At 45.1% G+C, this 21,317-nt stretch overlaps 1 protein-coding gene across 2 annotated transcripts in view; it reads left to right on the top strand.

Moving 5' to 3' along the window:
- The window catches only part of Itgb3 (integrin subunit beta 3), a 60,382-nt gene that overhangs the window by 31,435 nt on the left and 7,630 nt on the right, over positions 1–21,317 (top strand). For both annotated transcript variants that reach the window (XM_008821887.3, XM_029558080.1), the window contains exons 5-13: positions 377–539; positions 1,151–1,312; positions 4,334–4,429; positions 4,707–4,796; positions 5,897–6,031; positions 7,311–7,740; positions 16,329–16,551; positions 17,505–17,605; positions 19,382–19,501. In XM_008821887.3, the coding sequence (XP_008820109.1) occupies positions 377–539; positions 1,151–1,312; positions 4,334–4,429; positions 4,707–4,796; positions 5,897–6,031; positions 7,311–7,740; positions 16,329–16,551; positions 17,505–17,605; positions 19,382–19,501 (1,520 nt within the window). The remainder of the gene's footprint in view (positions 1–376; positions 540–1,150; positions 1,313–4,333; positions 4,430–4,706; positions 4,797–5,896; positions 6,032–7,310; positions 7,741–16,328; positions 16,552–17,504; positions 17,606–19,381; positions 19,502–21,317) is intronic.

The following is a 21,317-nucleotide window of genomic DNA, read 5'->3' as shown; positions in this document are numbered from 1 at the left end:
AGCCTGTCAGGTCCCATGCTTGGTAAACGAGGAGTTAGGGTTTCATCAATCCAGTTTGGTTTCATTGCCATCTTTCTTATCCTTCAGGATGGCTGGAGGTATAGTCATTATGCCTCAGATAATTTGAAGGGCTTGGGTCAGAACTGTCTCAGTAATTGTGATTCTGTGGGACTGCAGGTTTAGCTATATGGTAGAACATCGTCTAGCATGTGCAAAGCCTTGGATTCAATCCCCAGCACTGCAAGAAAGTAAAAGGAAAAAAAGACCTGACCTGAGCATGCCGGGGCCTATGTTTGCCCCTCTCTCTTTACCTCCTAACCATATACTACCTTTTCTACCTGAGCATCTGCTTAATTAATCTCTCATTCCTCCCCAGTATGAAGAATGCCTGTTTGCCCATGTTTGGCTACAAACATGTGCTGACGCTGACTGACCAGGTGACCCGTTTCAATGAGGAAGTAAAGAAGCAGAGTGTGTCACGGAACCGAGATGCCCCAGAGGGCGGCTTTGATGCCATCATGCAGGCTACAGTCTGTGATGTGAGTCTGGAGGGCAAGGGGTGCCATGTGTGGTTGGCACAGATTAAAATGGGGAAGGAAGCAGTTCACTGGGGATTTCTGGTATGATAAGGGATAAGGAACCAAGCAGGACTTTGTACAGTATGCATGATAAGTTGCTTTTGCTCAGCAGCCTCTGTTTATATCTGAGGTCAGAGCTGACATGTGTTTGCACCACAGTAGTCCCAGATCTTTCCTGGGGAGAGCATCTCCCCACATTGTCTGGACTTATTTCAGAGTTGAGCCTGGGTTAACTTGACCTCAGCAAAGTGTTCAGATGTTAAGCTGGACTTTCTTCTAAGCCCAGACCAGCTCTGTGGATATATGTGGGCTTCTGGATGGGCAGCATGACTGTCACTGGAGGAATTATGTTTGGAGTTGAAGAATGTGTGATTCAGTCTCATGAACTAATCAGTGGGGCAGTTTTCCTAAGTGAAAACTCTGAATTAGAAAGCTCTAGCTTATGTTCCAAGGCTTGAGACGGAGGTCCCTTGCTAAGACGGCTTGTCTAGATCTTAAGTCAGGGAAGTTCTGGTGTCTTTGTTCCCTACCAATGACATAGCTGAAGTTATTTTGTCTTTTTTTTAAAACAGGAAAAAATTGGCTGGAGGAATGACGCCTCCCATTTGTTAGTGTTTACCACTGATGCCAAGACCCATATAGCGCTGGATGGAAGGCTGGCAGGCATTGTCCAGCCAAATGATGGACAGTGTCATGTTGGTAGTGACAACCATTATGCTGCCTCCACTACGATGGTGAGATGTCTAGGACCACTGTGGTCCCTGTTCACTATGATGGGAATTTGGGTAGTATACAGGGCTCAGTTACAGCCTACTCCTGCCTGACTCCCAGAAGGACACCCTTATCCATGGTACAAGCTGCATGACTAGGAGAGATGGCCCTGACTGTGGTCAGTGTTACTTCTGGCTCCACTGTCATCAGTACCAGCAGCAGCATCATGGCGTCTAAAGTGGACCCAAACAATATGGCCAGGCTCAGCTGGAAAGCTAGCCTTCCTCCCTGCTCTGTGGATGGGCTCCTTTTTAGAATCATGCTCACATGTAGTTACTGGGCAAAAATTGGGGAGCAGGGAGACAAAGATAATGAAAAACCCAGAGAGCAGGGTCTGTGAGGAAAGGTTAAAGAGTACAGAGTCATTTGACTTGAAGGAAAGAAGACTCGTGGATGGTTTAGGATGGTACGTAAGAAGACTCTTTAAAGTTATTTTATGTGTTTTAATTAACCATAGACAGTTAAACAAGAGGGAAGGAGTTTAAATTGAAATAGGAGAAATTGCTGTAAGCCATAAGGCAAATGTACCAATATTTAGAATAATAGCATTTTGGTCATATGGGGAGAAGTCCTGTGTTTTTCTTCCTACCTTGTCTTCCTCCCTCCTCCCTCCCCTCCCCTTCTCTCCCCTCTCCTCCCCTCCCTCCCCCCTCCCTCCCTCCCTCTCTTTTTTATTTTATTTTTCAAGATAGGGTCTTGCTATGCAGCCCAAACTGGCTTGTAATTCTTAGTCCTCTCGCCATAGCCTAGTAGGTGTTGGGGTTACAGTAATGTGCCACTATGCCTGTTTTGTCTTTTTGAGAAAGGGCTTTATTATGTATGTAGCCAAGTCTGGCTTTTAACTTGCAATCCTCTTGCCTTAGCCTTCTGAATGCTGAGATAGTAGGGGTGTACCACCATGCCTGTTATGTTTTTCAGTGCTGGAGACTGAACCCAGGGTCTCACAGTATGCTAGGCAAATGTACTGCCTATACCCCAACCCACTCTTCATTTTTTTTAAAAAAATATTTTATTTATGCTTTTTTTTATTATTTTATGTATATGAGTGTATTGCCTGCATGTATGTAAGTGCATCTGTGTCATAAAATGCCCATGGAGGTCAGAAAAGGGCATTGAATCCCCTGGTACTGGAGTTACAGATGGTTGTTAGCTGCCATGTGGGTGTTAGGAGCTGAGCCCGGGTCCTCTACAAGAGCAGCCAGGGCTCTTAACCACCGAGCCATCTCACCAGCCCTGCACTCTTTATTTTTTAGCCATGGAGGAGCCATATTGTTGCTTAAAGGTGATTAGAGTCAGGAAACTGAGCTGGAGACCTCATGAACTCCCTGTAAGGTTTAGGATACCATGTTCATATTAACAATTCACCTGCTGCCCCCTAGTCACTCTAGTTCCTTGGTGTCAACTATATTCAAGTTGAGCATTGCCAGGCAAAGGATGAGTCTGAGACCTCTAACAGTAGTCTATACAAGGCACGGAGGGAGATGAAAAGCCTATTGGGTTCTGCTCTTAGAGGGTTTTGGTTTTGTTGAGGAGACAGGATGTATTTACATTTTATTTCTTTTATGTGTATGAGTATATTGCCTGCATGTGTGTAAGTACACCCATGTCATGCAGTGTTCATGGAGGTCAGAAGAGGGTGCTGGATCCCCTAGAACTGGAGTTATGGACAATTGTTAGCACCACGTGGGGGGTAAGAATCGAACCCAGGTCCTCTGCAAGAGCAGCCAATACTCAACCACTGAGCCATCTCTCCAGTTTCCCTATATTTTTATTAATAGCACTTACTGCATGAACGCTAGATAGGTGATACAGTGAAAGGCTATAGGCAGCCAGAGGAGGAAAACTCATTTGGAGCTGGGTTGGTCAAGAAGGCCTTCTGGAGGAGGTGAGCTTGGGCTGGGTCCTAAGGAAGGAGGAAGGTTACCAAGACAAAGGTCATTCCAGGTTGCAGGAGATATGCACTAGATCAGTGCTGAGTAGAAGAGGGAGCGAGGGAAGTGGTGGTTAGAAAGAAAGGCTGAGGCCATGTGATAGAGGATCAGTAGATCAATACTAAGACATTTGTTAGTAACTCCAAAGTAGTGAGGCCTGACCTAGTGCTGGACCCACGGAGCTGTGTTGAGTCTGAGTGGGAAGACAGGTGCTTGGTTTTGACATACCACCAGCCCAGGATTCAGAGCTAGGCTTGTGCTGTTACTTTGTCCTTCTTGTTCATTAATTGTTCCATTTTGTGTTGCTAATAATACAATACCACAGACTAGGTAAGTTATAAAGAAAAGGACTTTAGTTTGGCTCTTGGTCTTGGAGGTGCAAGATTGAGGGACCACAGCTAGTAATAATTTTATGCTGGCTGAGTCCCAAAACTCAGCATCATGTGGCAGAAGTCAGGGACATGCATGTATGAGCTTCTGTTCTTCTCTTCCCTTTCTTGTAGAGCTACCAGGATTCAATCATGGGGCTTCACTGTAATGACCTCTAATCCTATTCTCTTCCCAAGGCATCTATCTCTAAATACCATAGAGTGAGGTTGTTTCTACCCTCTTTTAAAAATTTTTTATTTTATTTTGTTTTATGTGTTTGAGTGATTTACCTGTATGTTTGTAAGTGTACCCACGTTGTTCAATGCCCATTGAGATCAGAGAGGGCATCAAATCCCCTGGAACTGGAGTTACAGACAGTTGTTAGTCGCTATGTGGGTACTGGGAACTGAACCTGGGTCCTCTCCAAGAGTATTCAGTGCTCTTAACTACTGAGTCATCTCTCCAGCCTGATTCCACCTTCTTAACATCTCACAGTGGTGATTCAATTTCAACCAGACACACTTAAACCATATCCAAACCACAACACCATTGTGATCATTGGGTGAAAAACTTTAAGCCCCACACTGTCTTGGTCATATCACAAATGAGACAAGTTCAAAGCCTTAGAATTCTGCAATTCATCTGAGACTTCTCAAGTAACCTTCTCTTCCTCCTTTTTTCCAGGATTATCCCTCTCTAGGACTGATGACAGAGAAACTATCTCAGAAAAACATCAATTTGATCTTTGCAGTGACTGAGAATGTAGTCAATCTCTACCAGGTAATTATGCCTCTGGGACTTCCTGGAGTAGGCCTTGTGGTAGGTGGACCTGTCCCAGGCAGCCAGGCCATGGAGCCTTTGGCCAGGGATCTGGCCAGGAAATAACCATGGTTCCTCTTATTCTCCAGGTACTTAACAATCCTCCCTCTAGACTTTTCCTCCAACCTCTAACCTACTAGGAAGAGTGTGTTGTTTGTGGTGGTGGGTAAGAGGTAATTCAATGGGGGTAAAAGGCATCACTTATCTGTGATGTGGACATCTTTGTCTTCCTTTCTAGAATTATAGTGAACTCATCCCAGGGACCACAGTGGGAGTCCTGTCTGCTGATTCCAGTAATGTTCTCCAGCTCATTGTTGATGCTTATGGGGTAAGAGTCTCGCATCTGGAATGGGCTTGCTGAGTCTGCTGGATGTGCCTTACTCAGCAGAGTTCAGATTTGGGAGTCCTGGCTGCCCCTCCGCCATGTGGCCTTTCTCCCTTCCCCTTGTGCTCCCAGAGGCAGGTGATGGCCAACTCTGGGAAAAATGCCACCTTCAGAAAAGGAAATGGCCCCATAGGGAAAGGCCAGGGGACAGCAGGGACAATGAGTAGGGAGCTTAGAGGGAGATGGAAGGGGACGCAGATGGGGATTAAATGGACAAGAGGCAGTTGTAGGAGCAGAGTGAGGGAAAGCTACCCAGCTGCAAAACATGAAAGAGGCAACTGAGCCACAGAGATGGTGAGATTAAAAGTTAGCTAGAGTGAGTGTGGTGGCGCACACCTTTAATTCTAACACTTGGGAGGCAAAGGGAGGCAGATCTCTGTGAGATCAAGGCCAGCCTGGTCTACATAGCAAGTTGCAGGCCAGCTGGGGCTAAAGGAGGACCCCATTTCAAACAAACAAACAAACAAATAAACTAACAAACAAGCAAAAAGCTAAAGAGTACTAGTATCCAAGGTTACCCATATCAACATTCCTTTTTTTTCTTTTCTTTTAAATTTTATTTTATGTGCATGAGTATATTGCCTACATGTATGTAAGTGCACCCATGTTGTGCAATGCCTGCAGAGCTCAGAAGAGGGTGTTATATCCCCTGGAACTGGAGTTAAGGATGGTTGTTAGCCACCATGTTCTGGGAATTGAACCCGGGTCCTCTGTAAGAGCAGCCAGTGCTCTTGACCACTGAACCATCTCTCCAGTTCCCCAACATTCTTTTATTGAACCTCCTTGTAGCCTGCAGGAGGGTGTAACTGGTTTGGATTCTACCCAAGCTCCTCTGGACACAAGTGGGCACAGAAATCAGAAGCAGTTTCCTGGCCAGGAAATAGAGCAGGAAACAGACTCCTAGGGTGTCACAGCAACAGATGTGGAAACCTCAGCATCTGGCACTGCCAGGGCAAGTCCAAGGCCACCTTGTTGACTTCGCTTGGGATGGAATTGACTTTTGTCCATTTCCTTACCTCTTTCTTTTGCCCTTCTCTGCTCAGAAAATCCGCTCTAAAGTGGAACTGGAAGTCCGTGACCTCCCGGAGGAGTTGTCCTTATCCTTCAATGCCACCTGCCTCAACAATGAGGTCATTCCAGGCCTCAAGTCTTGTGTGGGATTGAAGATTGGAGATACGGTGAGGTGGACGGGGCAGGGACTGAAGCTACAGTTCTGACTCTGGGCCCTGTCTGTGTGTGCCCCAACCCCTTCCTTTCCAGTACCTTCTTCCTGAAGGTCTTCACAATTTAAATATCGTGAAACTGTCAATTCTACCCCACCCCTGGAGTTTCTACCCAAGCTTTCAGCATTTGCTGAGTAAACTTCTCTGTCACAGTTCTTAAGAACATCCATTTTTGTTTTCCTCTGTTATGTAAATTTGATTGCAAATGAAAATTTTTCTTTAAAAAAATTTTTTTATGTGCATGAGTGTATTGCCTGCATGTGTATAAGTGCATCCATGTTTTACAATGCCCACAGAGGTCAGAAGAAGGCATCGGATCACCTGGAACTGGAGTTATGGATGGTTGTTAGCCACCATGTGGGTGCTGGGAATTGAACCCAGGTCCACTGCAAGAGCAGCCAGTGCTCTTAACTACTGAGCCATCTCTCTAGCCCTGTTTCTTACCTTTAACTTCTCACTGATTTCTAGTCTCCTCCTGGTAATGCCTTTCTTTTCTTTGCAACATAAGATGACAATATCATCTATATTTCTACTGGGCACTGATTGTATACCAGGAATTATTCTAGCTACTGAACATTCAACAGCGAAAGGATCAGTCAAAAATACCTGCTTTCTTGGAACTTGAAAATACAAAAGTTCATTTTTGCCCCTCCACTCCCTCTGTGGTTTTCTTTGTTGGTTCTCCTCTGTTCTGCCTAATGGGAAAGATTGGTAGATGAGAGAGGGAGGGATGGAGAGAAATAGATCTTTTCATACATTGTCCTATCAATTTATTTTCTAGTCACATGATTTCAAACCCCACACTTTATACCCTGTGATGAAATATGTTACAGAAATACCTCAGCTTATGACTGACCACCCGGTGGCATGGTGTGGTACTAAATAGTGTTTTGTGCATTTTGCTGCATCTTGCTGTTATATAATGTTTGGCTGGCTTAGCCACGGTAAAGTGGCCACAGAATCACAGGTTCTGTTCTGCTTGAGCTGGATTATTTCACGTGCAGGAGAAAAACAGTCTTCTTTTGCTTGTCTATAACCACGTCTCTGTCCACCCAGACTTGTCATAGTGGTACAACTATGCCAGAGTAGGTTTTTACTCTGAAGATTTTGGTAGTGGGACGGCGGAGGAACTTCCCAGTGCAAGCTGATTAGACATCCAATTTAGATATTCGTTCAGGGCTGGTATGTTAACTGAATCCACTTAGATCTGAATGCCATCTGGCTTTCCATCCAGGTGAGCTTCAGTATTGAGGCCAAGGTGCGTGGCTGCCCTCAGGAAAAGGAGAAGTCTTTCACTATCAAGCCTGTGGGCTTCAAGGACAGCCTCACCATCCAGGTCACATTTGACTGCGACTGCACCTGCCAGGCCTACGCGGAGCCTCTCAGCGGGCGCTGCAATAATGGCAATGGGACTTTCGAGTGTGGGGTGTGCCGCTGTGGCCCTGGCTGGCTGGGGTCCCAGTGTGAGTGCTCTGAGGAGGACTACCGCCCCTCTCAGCAGGATGAGTGCAGCCCCAAAGAGGGCCAACCCATCTGCAGCCAGCGGGGTGAATGCCTCTGTGGCCAGTGCGTCTGCCACAGTAGTGACTTCGGCAAGATCACTGGCAAATACTGTGAGTGCGATGACTTCTCCTGTGTCCGCTACAAAGGGGAGATGTGCTCTGGTGAGTAGCAGTGCATGCAGTCTCTGCAGTCCCCCAGGAAACAGGTGCAGAGGGCTTGAGGGTGGGTGAGGTGGGAAGAAATGAGATGATCTTCACTCGGGCAGAAAAACGGAGATGATCAAGAGAGGGAAGGAGTTCTTTCCCCCTTGGTTGTGGGGTACAGGGAAGCTAAAATGAGGGTGGAAAGGAGTGGGGGAACCATCTAGGCAAGGTGCATTTTTTCTGCTCACTCTGATAGGTTTCAAGTTCCTAATCTTTTTAAGTATAAGGACCAGCCTCTTTTCATCTAAAAAAAAAGTCTGATGATGAAAAATGCCTGATGTTGTATACTAAAGTTAGTAATAATTTCACTTGAATTTATGTTTATCAGTCCAGAGACTCAGAAAATAGTGGTATCTATACAAGATATTGAAGCACATTTAATGAGCTAATATGTTTAGAAGAATATTTGGAAACTGGAATGCTCATGTTAAATGTTAGCCCTATTTTGTCATCCATTTTGTTACTATTAATATTTGTATTCTAGATCTGTGCTGTCCAAAATAGTAGCCACCATCCACATGTGGCTATTCAAAGTAAGTGAGATTGAAACCATAAGAAATTTAGTTTTTCAGTTGGTCAGTATTGGACTGTAGATTTGAACTTATTGACATAATAGAAAGTTCTACTGGACAGTGTTGCCATAGAGACTTCCTATCTGCAGATCTGGGACTATGATTTGTGTGTGTGTGTGTGTGTGTGTGTGTGTGTGTGTGTGTGTATGTGTGTGTGGTGTGTGTGGTGCCTGTGTTTGTTTGGTGTATGCATGTGTACTTGGTGGTGTGTATGCATGTGTGTGAATGTGTGTAGAGACCAGTGATCAACACTGTATATTTTCCTCAATCATTCTCCACCTTATTTTTTTGAGATAGAGTCTCCCATTGAACCTTAAGCCCACCAGTTGGCTAGGCTGGATGACCAATGAGCTCCAGGGATCCGCCTGTTTCTGCCTTCCCAGTGCAGGAATTATAGACACGTAGACATGTGCCACCAAGCCTAGCCTAGCCACCTTTTCTTATTTGAAAATGCAGGTGCTGGCGATCTGAGTTAGGTCCTCATGCTTGCATTGTAAGTTATCGCCCCAGATTGGGTACTATAATTTTGAGCCCTTCTACCTTAAGGATGCTGAATTGTCTTTATTGAAAAATTCATTGCAATCTTGAGGCCTCTTGATAGTCTCAAATTGGTTTCTGCTGCCCCCAAAGACCACTCCTTCAGGTGCTTGCCCAGCCAAGAGAAACTGAACCAATGTTAATGTAGTCTTTATCTTTAGACATGCTGACAACAGTCTGAGGGCAAATGGACAGTCTGGACTTTTTTCTTGGGCTCTGGAGATAGGTTTATATTGGGTTATAATCACTATGATTTAATCCTATTTGGGACAGACAGGCTGTAAATATTTGCAAGCTGAGTATACCACGTAGTCAGTTTAACAGAGAAGTTATAATTGTTTTCTGTGATCATCTGTGACCCATGTGGGCTTCATTTGCATTGAGGTTTAGTCAGCTGAGCTAATTGACCAAGATGTTCACTTTAGCGTGATGGTGCATGCCTATAATCCCAGCACTCAGGAGGTGGAAGCAGAGGTCAAGATCATCCTCGGACACATGGCAAGTTTGAGGCTAGTGAGAAATTTACCCCCCCATCTCAAAAGAGAAATCTGCCATTGATAAACATACCCCAGGAGGCTGGAGAGATTGCTCAGTGGCTAAGAGCATGTACTGCTCTCACAGAGGATCTGGTTCTCAGCACCCACATTGGGCAGCTCACAACTACTTGTAACTCCAACTCCAGGGGATCTGATGCCTCTGGTCTCTCAGGGCACTTTCATTCATGCTCACATAACTGATACACTCATACACAGAATTAAAAAATAAATCTTAAAAAATACCTCATAAACAAAATTTCGCTTTTTTATTTTATTTTTATTTTTAATTTTATTATTTGAATTTTCTTTGTTTGAGTGTATTGCCTGCATGTGTATAAATGTACCCATGTCATGCAATGTCTGTGGAGGTTAGAAGAGAGCATTGGATCACCTAGAACTGGAGTTACAGACAGTTATTTGCTACCATGTGGGTGTTGGAAATTGAACCCAGGTCCTCTGCAAGAGCAGTCAGTGCTCTTAACTGATGAGCCACCTCTCCAGCCTGGTGCCTTTTTATTATCTTGTAGCATTGTTACCTTTAGTTATACCAGCAAAATCTGAGAAAGGGCTTAGGGGAAATGGTAGCAATACTAGCTAGACGGGGGTGGGGATCATACCCCTAATGATGAAAATGGGTACACAACAACAGTTTGAGCTGGGAGTGAGGCAGAAGTTTTGGTTCATTTAAATATTTAGTAGTATTTACATCATATTAAAGTACTAAAAGCCAGCCCAAAGGGACAGATTACCCTAGGAAAGGCCAACAGAGAGGCCTGCTGGGCTCCCTCACTCCTCTAAGACAGATTGGTCCTAGTCTGATGTGAGGTCTGTGTGGGGAATGCCAGTTAAGACTATTCTTCCGGGGCCTGGAGAGATGGCTCAGTGGTTAAGAACACTGGCTGTTCTTGCAGAAGACCTGGGTTCGAATCCCAGCACCCACATGGCAGCTAACAACTGTCTGTAACTCCAGTTCCAGGGAATCCAACAGCCTCTTCTGCCTTCCACGGGCATTGCATGACACCGGTGCACTTATCTACATACAGGCATAACACTCATACACATAAAATAAAAATAATATATAAAATATTTTAAAAAAGACTATGCTTCCTCTGCCAGCCCCACAAAGCCACAATGGAAAGCTGTGTGGGCTCCTACCTCCCACAGCTGCTCCTCTGTGTTCCCTTCTAATCCACTGAGGGGACTAACTTGTCCTCAGCAACCCCCCTCCCCTGCCACTTCTTGCCAGGATGTCGGGTACTCAGCCAGCTTTAGGCCTTGTTCCTGTGGTACCATCTTCACATCTCAGTGACACACCTTAGAGGCACATGGTCATCCAGTACTTGCTTTGTGCTGGCATTTGGTTCATACGAGTGAATAAGGGGTCATGCTTGATCCCTGAGCTCTTAGAGCTATGGAATATTAACCAATATTCCTCTTCTCATGGCTGGCTCTGTGATCTGTTCTTTGCCACATATTGGGGTTCGTGGGGCAGGAGTGCTGTGACTTGGCTCTTTCCCTAGACTGTGGCCTCTAAACATTTTAGGTGGCTGCCTGGCCTGCTCCTGTCCTATTTTAGGTTGGTCTTTGAGGTTGCACACCATCCCTCCCTCCCTGCCCCTCTACCTCAGACAACAAGGAAACAGGAAGTACATCTGTCTCCTCAGGTACTTTCCCATGTGCTGTACCCATGCACATAGATTGATCAGGCCATCTCAGTGGCTGAGCTGTGCTATAGCCATGTGGGAGGGACAGGCATCAACAGACAATTTTACTGGTTATTAATGTACCAAAGGATCATTCACAGTAGGAGTCACAACCTGCCATATCCCAGAGATGAGATGGCCCTAGAAAGTCCCCAGAGAGAGACTCATGGATAGGGGAGTCTTGGGCAGTTTCATGGAGGTGGTTCAGATGGCTGATGAATCTCAAAGGAGGGCTGGTTTCACACAGGAGAGGAAATGTGAGTCAGCCTGGGAATCTGGATTTGCAGGGACAGTAATCATATTTCCTTTGATCTGAAAACTCCCTCCCTCCCTAGATATTTTCCTTCTTCCCTCCTTCTCGCCTTTTCCATGCTTTTTCATTTCTCACTCTTTCCTCTGACTTCCCTGTGAACCCAGCCTAGGCCTCCCTTTTGCTGGATAGGTGCCAGTCCTGTGACATTACTACACTGTGGTTTCCTTTTAAGGGCGGACTCTGCCAGGGCTTGGGGTCAGCCTGCTGGCTCTGGCTAGCCACTTCCACTCCCAACCTCTGACTAGCCCAGTGGATCATCTTGTCAAAGATCACTTTGTTTTGCCTTACAAAGGAAACACTATGGGACAAGGGTTCTGAAGAGGCTGAGGCCTCCAAGTGCTGCCAGGCCTCTGTGGCATTCTTTCCCCATCCAGGAATCATGCTAAAGCAAGGCATAGTGGACACTGTGGGGCTCATTTTGCTGACTGGCATACCCACCCCAGTTGCTCTCTAGGAGGATTGACTGATGAGAACTCACAGCCGTCTCTTCCCTGGAACCTGGCCCTGGGCTGCCTTGCCTTTAGAAATTGACCAATGACTGGTAGACAAAGGTTACACAAGGCCAGTCCCTTTGCTTCAAAATGTGCCTGGCTCTGTGGTACCATTAATATTCCAGACTCACAGTAGATTTGGGCTGAAGAGAGCCTCTGTCCAAGATCACATGCCCGCTGTTTTTATTTATTTTTGTGTGTGTATGTGTGATACTTTGAGTGTCATTTCTCAGGAACCATCCACCTTGGATTTTGGGAGAGTTTCTCATTGGGACCTGGGGTTTGCCAGTGAGTTCTAGGGATCTGCCTGTCTCTGCTTCCCCAGTGCTGAGATTACAAGACTGTGCCACCATGTCTGGCTTTTTACATGGATGTGGGTGGGGGCAGGAATAGAACTCAGGTCCTCATGCCTGTGCAGCAAGCACTTTACTAACTTGATCCACTTCCCCAGCCAACCTGCTGGCTTTTGACTCTTGCTTGTACTCTCTCCCTTCTACCTCCCCAGGATGGAGGATCCTTACTACAAGCTATGCTTTCAGGGAAAACAGCCTCAAGACTTGGGGACATTCTGCTTCTTTGCTTTCTGCTAGTCTAACATGCCCAGTCTCTAGATAACCTGGGCTGCTGGCTTCTGTTCCCCATCTGTTCTGAGAAGCACATATTTCTTTCCAAGATAGTGATGTGGCAGAGTCTTATTTATTTTTATTTTTGAGTCTTGAATGCCAATGTGGTTGTGAAAGGATAGTGCTGGGGCCACGGGCACAGGGACCCATAGTGGCCAAGATACACTGTGCTCACTGGGAGCAGTGGATATCAGCTAGTTGCCTAGTCTTGTACCTTCCTCTCTCGACTTCCTTGGGGCCACCTGATATGGTTAGAGCCTAGCTTTGGGGTCACCTGAGATAGTTTCCAGACCAGTTCAGATTACTTCCTCTTTGTTCCCTGCCTCTGATTAATAATCAGTTTTTTTTTTTTTTTTGTCTTTTTGAGACAGGGTCTCTCTGTAGCCCCAGCTGGCCTGGAACTTGCTATGTAGACCAGACTGATGACCACACAGAGATCTGCCTACCTCTGTCTCCCAAATGCTGGGATTAAATGCATGCACTACCATGCCTGGCAACAATCATAGTTTTATTATGCATCCAGTTCTTCCTGATTCAGAGTTTTAGAGAATGAGTCACCTTTTACAGGGTTTAGGAGTCAACTTTTAAAACCCTGTTAAATGAATATTAGAGGGTATAGCATTGAAAGTTAATGCCTGCCTATGTTTAAGTACACTCACCCCCACCCTGGGCTCCTCCCATTCATACACACAACGAAGTGACTAGATCTTCTATACCAGGGCTGATGACTCTTTGCAGTGCTGTAATAATACAACACAGTATACAACTGATATATGTATGTGTTTTTCCATGAATTTGATGTGTCTATAAACTTCTCTATCATACAGATGTACATTATCTTGTTCACTGCTGGCTTTCCTGTACCCAGCATGTGATAAGAATGAATGAGAACATTAATCGTATGCCGAATCTATAAATGATTTTATGATAGTCACTATTAAGGGGAAAACTATTGGGATATGTTTTCTCCCTCAGAGGAGCTCACAGTTTAGAAACAGAAACAGACAAGCTAGAAAAGGCCATAACATAAGGGTAGAAATACAGGTAGCTACAATGTTCTGGGAGAACACATGATGAGAAGACAGTTGACTCTATCAGAAGAGGTCAGAAAGAGCCAGTTTGAGGAAGGAACATTGGCATTGACCTTTAAAAGGTGAGTGAGAATTTGACAATGATCACAGAAACACGAGGTCATAAAACACTGCAGAAGGTGGTGAACAGTTCAGAGTGTTGGTTGATGTGTGGACATGCGAGGCTGGTGACAAGGCAGGTAGCCTTATAGCCTTGAATGTGTGCTAAAGATTTTAGACTTAAATTTATCTTTGTGACAAAATAACCTGACAGAAACAACATAGGGGAGAAGGATTATTTTGACTCGTGGTTTCAGACGGTTCAGTTCAAAGTTGCTTAGCTTCATAAACTTGGGCAGAAAGTCATGGTGGTGGGTGCAAGGTTATTTACATCATGGTACAAGGAAACAGAGTGAGGAAGGGACTGATGAGCAGGTGTGTAACCTTCAACACCTTTTTTCTAGTGGCTTACTTCCTTCAATGAGACTGCTAAAGTTTTTAGAACCTCTCAAAATAGCACCATTAGCTGTTTACCAAGTGCTTCTTATGTGACCCTGTGGCAGACGTTTCATATTCAAACTCCGAACGCCATCACTTGAACAGTACAGTATATCAGAATTCTTAAAATATTCTTTTTAAGAATTTTCTCATTTTATCAAGCAGTTTTCAGACCTTCCTTGACTTCCTCTTTCCCGCTTTAGCTTCTTTTCTTCCTTCACTGGTTAAACCCAAGAATATTCAACTGAAACTAGACTCACTGTTTACTGGTTTAAAGCTGTTTTCTCTGTAAGTTGAAGTCCTTTGGAATGATCATATAACTAGGCAAAAACATTGGGATCTCAAATCAGAGGGACTTCTGTTTGAGCCCTCACTTTGCTGTTTATAAGCTGTGTGGCCTTGGGCAAATTACTTAAGCCTTCTGATGCTATGGGGTTATTGTAAGAAATAAATAAGTTAAAATGCTAAAGAATATGGCATGTACTTGGCAATATTAAATGCTCAACAAATGTCCATGGGCATTAGTTATAACTGTTCTGAGTATTGTTGGCACCCCTTCCACTGGAAATATTGAATTCTTTGGTTTGGGAAAGTAATATAGTTTTCTTCACTAAATGCTTCCCAAAGCTGCCATAATGTGCTCTTGGCTACATAGGGTAACAAGATATAGGTCTTACTTTTCCTTTTGCTGTGACAAAATGCTTGACAGACACAAAGGAGCAATGATTTATTTTGACTCACGGTTTAGGAAGAGTCCATCCACGTTCGCTTGGTCCCATGTGTTTAGGCAAGACAGCATAATGGCAGGTGCATGTGTTGAAGAACTGTTCACGTCGTGGACAACCTGGAAACAGAGGGAGAGCAAGCCAGGAATGGCCATGGATACCCAATATGTACTGCAAGGCCCCAACTGGAGTTAGGCAGTGACCTACTTCCTCCAAGTTTCTCAAAGTTTCCAGAATCTCCCAAAATAGCATCACCAGCTGGACCTAGTGTTCAAAACACAAGTGTTTGGGGGGACCATCTCAGATTCAAGCCAAATATAAGTCATGTTGAGAATATGGGTATATTGGTGAGGCTGGAGGCAGTTGAACCATGCCTACAACTTCACAAGCTGACCACAGTTAATGTTTATGTGACTTTTCAGTGCAGAAGTAGGAAGGAGGACTGGTCAGCAGAAGTTTGGTGGAGGCCATTGGGCTCTGTGAGGTCGCCGCTAACTAGTTTATTAATGCTTTCCTTTGTAAAAACCTCTTTTCTCTTTTCACTTAGCCTCTCTCATCTTCTGTTGCTTTCTCTCTATGGCATTCACGGGATTTGTTTAGTGCACTGGCCCTCAGCAAGCTGTGAGGTAGGCTGTATTTCTTCTCTGTGCTTCCTTGGGTCTGTTGGCTGATTCTGTGGGCTCTTGGTGCCTTCTGTCTGGCTCTTGAGTGCCCTACCCCTTCTCCCTGTGTACCCAGGGCACTCTGTGTACCTTCCTTTCCCATCATTGTATACAAGACTATGCTGGGATCTCTCCATTCCTCTATGCCTATTATAGGCCTCTTTCCTGTCCCTCAGAACTGTTTCTCACCTTGCAACGTGACAAATAGTTGATTTGAGAAACACAATAATATGTGTTGGTGAATGGCTTGTTATTTTGTTAGTGGGAAGGGCTAGCCTGTCCAAATCCGAGCCTGTGTTGGTGTCTGACTTGACTGGGAGAAGACAGTGATGACAGTGGTCAGCCTCTATGATCAGTTTGGAGAGGGAACAGTCTTGTCAGGTCACAGGGTGATAGTGTGGGGGCTGCGTGGGCCTTCTGACATCATCAGGCCACCCTATTAAAGTTCTTGAATGCCCTGCATGGGTACAGGCTGTGGCTTCTTCCTGGGCCAGCACTTGGGGTGAAAGAGCTGATTCTGACCCTCAGACTGAGGCTGGCAGAGAAGGAAGAAAGATTCAGAATGAGGCCAGAAAAAGGGCAGGAGGCCTGGAAGACTTAGAGCCTGATATTCCTTTGCTTTCCAGGTCCTGCCACTCCTTGGGACACCTAAATGGCTGTGTTTGTCCCCATTGGGTAGAGTTCCCTGGGTAATGAACCCATGCCCCTGTCCACTTGCAGGATCATTATCAATATGGTTGGGAAAGCAGGGTGACTGTAGCCTGTCGGATGGGCTCCTCACCAGCTGGTCTGACCTCCTGGGCTCTGTGCTTGCAGGCCATGGCCAGTGCAGCTGTGGAGACTGCCTTTGTGACTCAGACTGGACCGGCTACTACTGCAACTGCACCACCCGTACTGACATGTGCATGTCCAGCAATGGGCTGCTGTGCAGCGGCCGTGGCAAATGTCAGTGTGGCAGCTGCATCTGCATCCAGCCAGGCTCCTACGGAGACACCTGTGAGAAGTGTCCCACCTGCCCAGATGCCTGTACCTTTAAGAAGTGAGTTGGTTGTTTGAATAGAGTTGGGAGGCTGGGAGGAGGAAGAGGAGCCCTAGACTAGAACCACCAACTCTCAAGGATCTATCTCTTATCAAAGGTATAGGGAATACAGTTTACTCCAGCCAAATGACTACTTTCCTTTTCTCCCATGAAAGCTTTGCTTTAGGGAAGTTGGAGGTGGAGCCAGCTGTGAAAGGGCCAAAGCAATAAGCACCTGAAGCAAGCCCTCTTCTAGAGTGGCATCCTAAATCCCTCTGAGTTGGGAGGAAAGCTAAATAGGATATTCTTGGATCATTCCAATGCAATGTTCTGATTCTGTGGGAGGCACAGGGGCTGGAGTTATGGCAGGTATTAGGTGAAATAGGCATTTTTACCAGTAAAGACTTCCCCTGTTTGCAGGTTAGAAGAAACCTCTGTCAGCCCATCCATGGCTCTGCCATTCCTCTTACCACTATAGGCAAAGCCAAGTTCACAGTCATGCAGACTGTGCAGCAGTACAGGACCATGCACTTAGAAGAGATTTGTGCCAGGTTAACTGTTCTGTTGTCACTGTCTTGAAATCCTCAGCAATTTCCAAATGGAATTTTGATATGGCAGTAGACTCCCAAATCACATGACCAGTTCTGACTTTAAGGCTCCTAGAAGTGAGGGAAGGTTCAGCATTACCATCAAAGCCCTTGAAGAAGCTTAATGAGGCCTGACGGTAGTACAGAAATCCAAGCACTCAGGAGCTTGAGGCAAGAGGATCTAAAGTTCAAGGCCAGCCTAGGCTCCATAGTGAGATTCTATCTCAGATCCAGGGTTGACTGGCTAGGTCTTGCCTGTGGGTGAGGAGAGCACCCCATCTCCTGAGCTCCATTCTGCTTTCTGGATATGTGGAGGCCAGTGCTGCACTGTGGCATGCTTAGAGTTGTTGTCCTCTTGATTTAGTTGCTGTGTCCTCTCTCCTCTAGGGAGTGTGTGGAGTGTAAGAAGTTTGAACGGGGACTCCTACATGAGGAAAACAGTTGCAACCGTTACTGCCGCGATGATATCGAGTCCGTGAAAGAGCTTGGTAAGTCCAGCAAGTCTTAGAGTCTCACATACCCATGCTGTAAACAGTTCCATTTCAGTCCAGGAGCCTACCAACTCCCTTTGTAAAATGGAAAAGTAGTTCTCCACTTGAGCAATGCTGTGCAGGCCTGGTATGCAGTAGGCACATGGTGAAAGGTGGCTTCCTGCGTGTCCTCCTTCTTCTGCAAATGTGTTCAGCAACTCACATCTTCTGTTTCCTAGAGCTCCAGACACAGGACAGTCTGTGCATAATTTGTAAAGGATGTACAAACATATGACTCTTTAATTTACCTTCCCAGGAAAGGAAGGTAACGCATTTGATTTTGCAGATGAAGAAACCAAAGCATAGACCTGGGAGTGACGCAGTGCCTGGTATTTTTTATCAGCTTAGCTTAGGCAAGCAAGCATTTACTAAGTTTATTAAGGATGTTAAATGAACTTGGCCTGGTGGCACACACTTGTAATCCTATCACTCAGGAGGCTGGGGCTAAAGGATCTTGACTTTGAGGCCAACCTGGGCTATAATACTGAGTTCAGGCCAGTCTGAGCTACAGAGCAAGACCAGGTCTTAACAACAACAACAACAACAACAACAACAACAACAATAAACCTATTAAAAAGTATTAAGTGATGCCCAGGCTTTTACTTATAGCTTTGGTGGTTTGGAGGAAAACCTTCCTCCTTATGGATTTGTAATCTGGCTTTCTGGACCTCCCCTGAAATAAGACAGAAGTATAAATAGGGAGGAGTGAAATTGTTACAATTATTCCAGCCTGTACTTCCTGCTGACTTTAAAGATGATCTTTGCTGCTGTCAGGACATCTGATGGGTTATCTGGGCTGAGAGGGACTGGGTGGTGCCCAGGAGATGGCAATCTCTGCACAGTTAGCAACGATCTACGCAGTTAAGGAATGCTCGTTCTCGGAGAACCACAGTTGGTTAGCTTTGCATGGGAGTGTTACAGAAGAATCAGATCTCTGGATCTTTGGCTGATAGCGAAGTTGGGTTGCAGTTGGCGATTTGGGGGCCGAGTTTGAAGAGGCAGCAGTTTTTCCTTTGGAAGAGCCTAGGCTTGCTGTAATTATCTCAGGAAGGAAAGCTGTTTGTTTGACCTCATTGAGTCTACCTTCATCTATGAAAGGAAAACCATGTCCCCACGGTATAACCCATAGTGTCATTGGCAGAATAGCAGGTTTCAGAATGAGAATGAGAATGAGATGAAGCCTGCAAAGCATGGTGGGAGTCAGATGGGGGATGGCTGGGGGAGGCACACTAGATCAGAAGCAAAGGTAGAAGAGTTGTAAGGGCTGCATTAGCAGACTGCAGAGAACCATTGAGCAAGCAGAGAGAGGAAAGGGAAGGAGATGTCTACTCTCCCTGGGCAGCTGCTTGTTTTATGCCATTCAAATCTCCCTGTAAGGTGGGAGTATCATTTTTTCTTTCATAAATGAAGGAAGGTAAACTTGATGAGGTCAGATAACTTAACCCAAGACCCCAACTGGTAGGAGGTAGACATGGGCTTTGGATCAGAATGTATATCGTATCCCTTTCAGAGAAAGGAATAAGAATGCCCCCCCCCAAAAGCCTGTGAGGATCAAAATACATCACTGTGGGCCAGTCAGTGGCAATTGCCAGGCATGACCTTGAATCTAGGCATCTTGCTTAATGGCAGGCAGTTTCCTTTCACATGCTTTCCCAGATGTCCTATGAAAAAGCCCCATCTTCTGGGAATTGACCCGTTTCTTATTCTTCTATGTTCTCCCCTCCACCACTCCAGGGGATACTGGCAAAGATGCAGTGAATTGTACATACAAGAATGAGGACGATTGTGTTGTCAGATTCCAGTACTATGAGGATGCCAGTGGAAGGGCCATCCTGTATGTGGTGGAGGAACCAGGTGAGTGAGCCCCAAGGCTCTGTCCCTGTCTTTAGCGGGGGACAGAAAACCATGCTAGGCAGGAATTTCCACCTGTCACCCTTTTAAATGAAACAGGCCAAATTAGCTGGGTATGGTGGTGCATGCCTTTAATCCCAGCACTTGGGAGGCAGAGGCAGGTGGATCTCTGTGAGTTTGAGGCCAGCCTGGTCTCCATAGAGAATCAGGCCAGCTATGGCTACAGGGAGACCTTGTCTCAAAAAGAACCCCCTCCCAAACAGGCCAAAGTTATGTCTGTCATCTTGGTAAGGGGATATGTCAATATAAGTGAATATGGTTATCACTAAGGAATGAGATATATTACAGCAGTTTTTGAATTGATAATATCAAGAAGTAAGGAATTTCAGCTGTAGGACTTCACAGTACATGCATATATTCTCCTGTAGGATAGCTGCTGTGTGCAGCCTGCCTGTTGTTACAGTGGACGATCTGATTGTATGAGGTATTAACCTTCCAGGTTAATGACAATATACAATGATGTGTTTGGGGGACTGACTCAAGACTGTCCTATAGAACACTGAAGAGATAGTGCTTGCTGTCTTGGACTGGCAGCATTGGGCCAGAGAGATGGGTTAGTAGTTAAGAGTGATTTCTACTCTCCCAGAGAAACTGAGATCAGTTCCCAGCACCCACACTGGGCATCTCATAACCACTTGCAACTCCAGCTCAAGGGGCTATGACACCCTCTTCTGACCCCTGAGAACACCTGCACATATGTAGTATATACTCACATAGACACATACACATAAATAGAAATAAAAAATTAAAAAAGATAGTGTTTGCTTTCAAGGCCCTCTGGAAGCAAGAGGGCTACATCCCACCGTACACAGACAAACCATCTGTCACTGTGAATTAGCTTTACTCTTTTTTTACTGGTGTTAGGAATTGAACCTAAGGTCTTGCAGATGCTAAGAACATATTCTGTATTCCGCCACTGAGCTACAACTCCAGCCTAGGCTTGCTTTTTTTTTTTTTGAATAACAGTATGCCATTATGGGAACTAACTGGGGTCTCATAAGAACTACATCAATTTTTCCTGTGTCGTGACCCCTAATGACCTACTTACCTTGTTGTAAACCCTACATATCTATCTATCTATCTATCTATCTATCTATCTATCTATCTATCTATCTAATGTGTGTATATATTATATATATAAAATTTTTAAATTTTATTTTTGAGACAGGGTCTCATGTAGCCTAAGTTAGCCTCAAACTTACTGTGTAGTCAAGGTGACCTTGAACTTTTGGTCTTCTTGCCTCTGCCTGAGTGATAGAGTTGCATGTATTACCACACCCAGTTTTTATGGCAGTACTGGGGTTCAAACCAGCCTTGTAAATGCTAGGCAAGTACTCTACCAACTAAGCTATGTCCCTAGCCCCTCAGCCTTACCTCTTTAATAGTCCACTATCTCAAACACTGCCATATTAGAGACCAAGTTTTGGCGAATAAACCTTGGGGGACATACTCAAACCATAGTTAAATCATAACACCTTTACCTTAAACAACAGATTTAGATATGAATAATTAGAAAATAAATTTGAAGGCTGGAGAGATGGCTCAGCAACTAAGAACACTGGCTGCTTTTGCAGAGGAACTGGATTTGATTACCAACACCCACATGGTGGCCAGCAACCATCTATAACTCCAGTTCCAGGGGAATCCACCACCCTCTTCTGACCTCTGCAGGCACTGCACAACACAGGTGCACTTACACACATGTAGGCAATACACTCATACACATAAAGTAGAAATAATAAAATAGTTTAAAAAAGAA

Source organism: Nannospalax galili, unplaced genomic scaffold, assembly GCF_000622305.1.
Source record: "Nannospalax galili isolate Female #2095 unplaced genomic scaffold, S.galili_v1.0 scaffold1128, whole genome shotgun sequence".
NCBI lineage: Eukaryota > Metazoa > Chordata > Mammalia > Rodentia > Spalacidae > Nannospalax > Nannospalax galili.
Note: the sequence above shows the minus strand (reverse complement) of the source record. Positions and strands in the feature narration are given on the sequence as shown.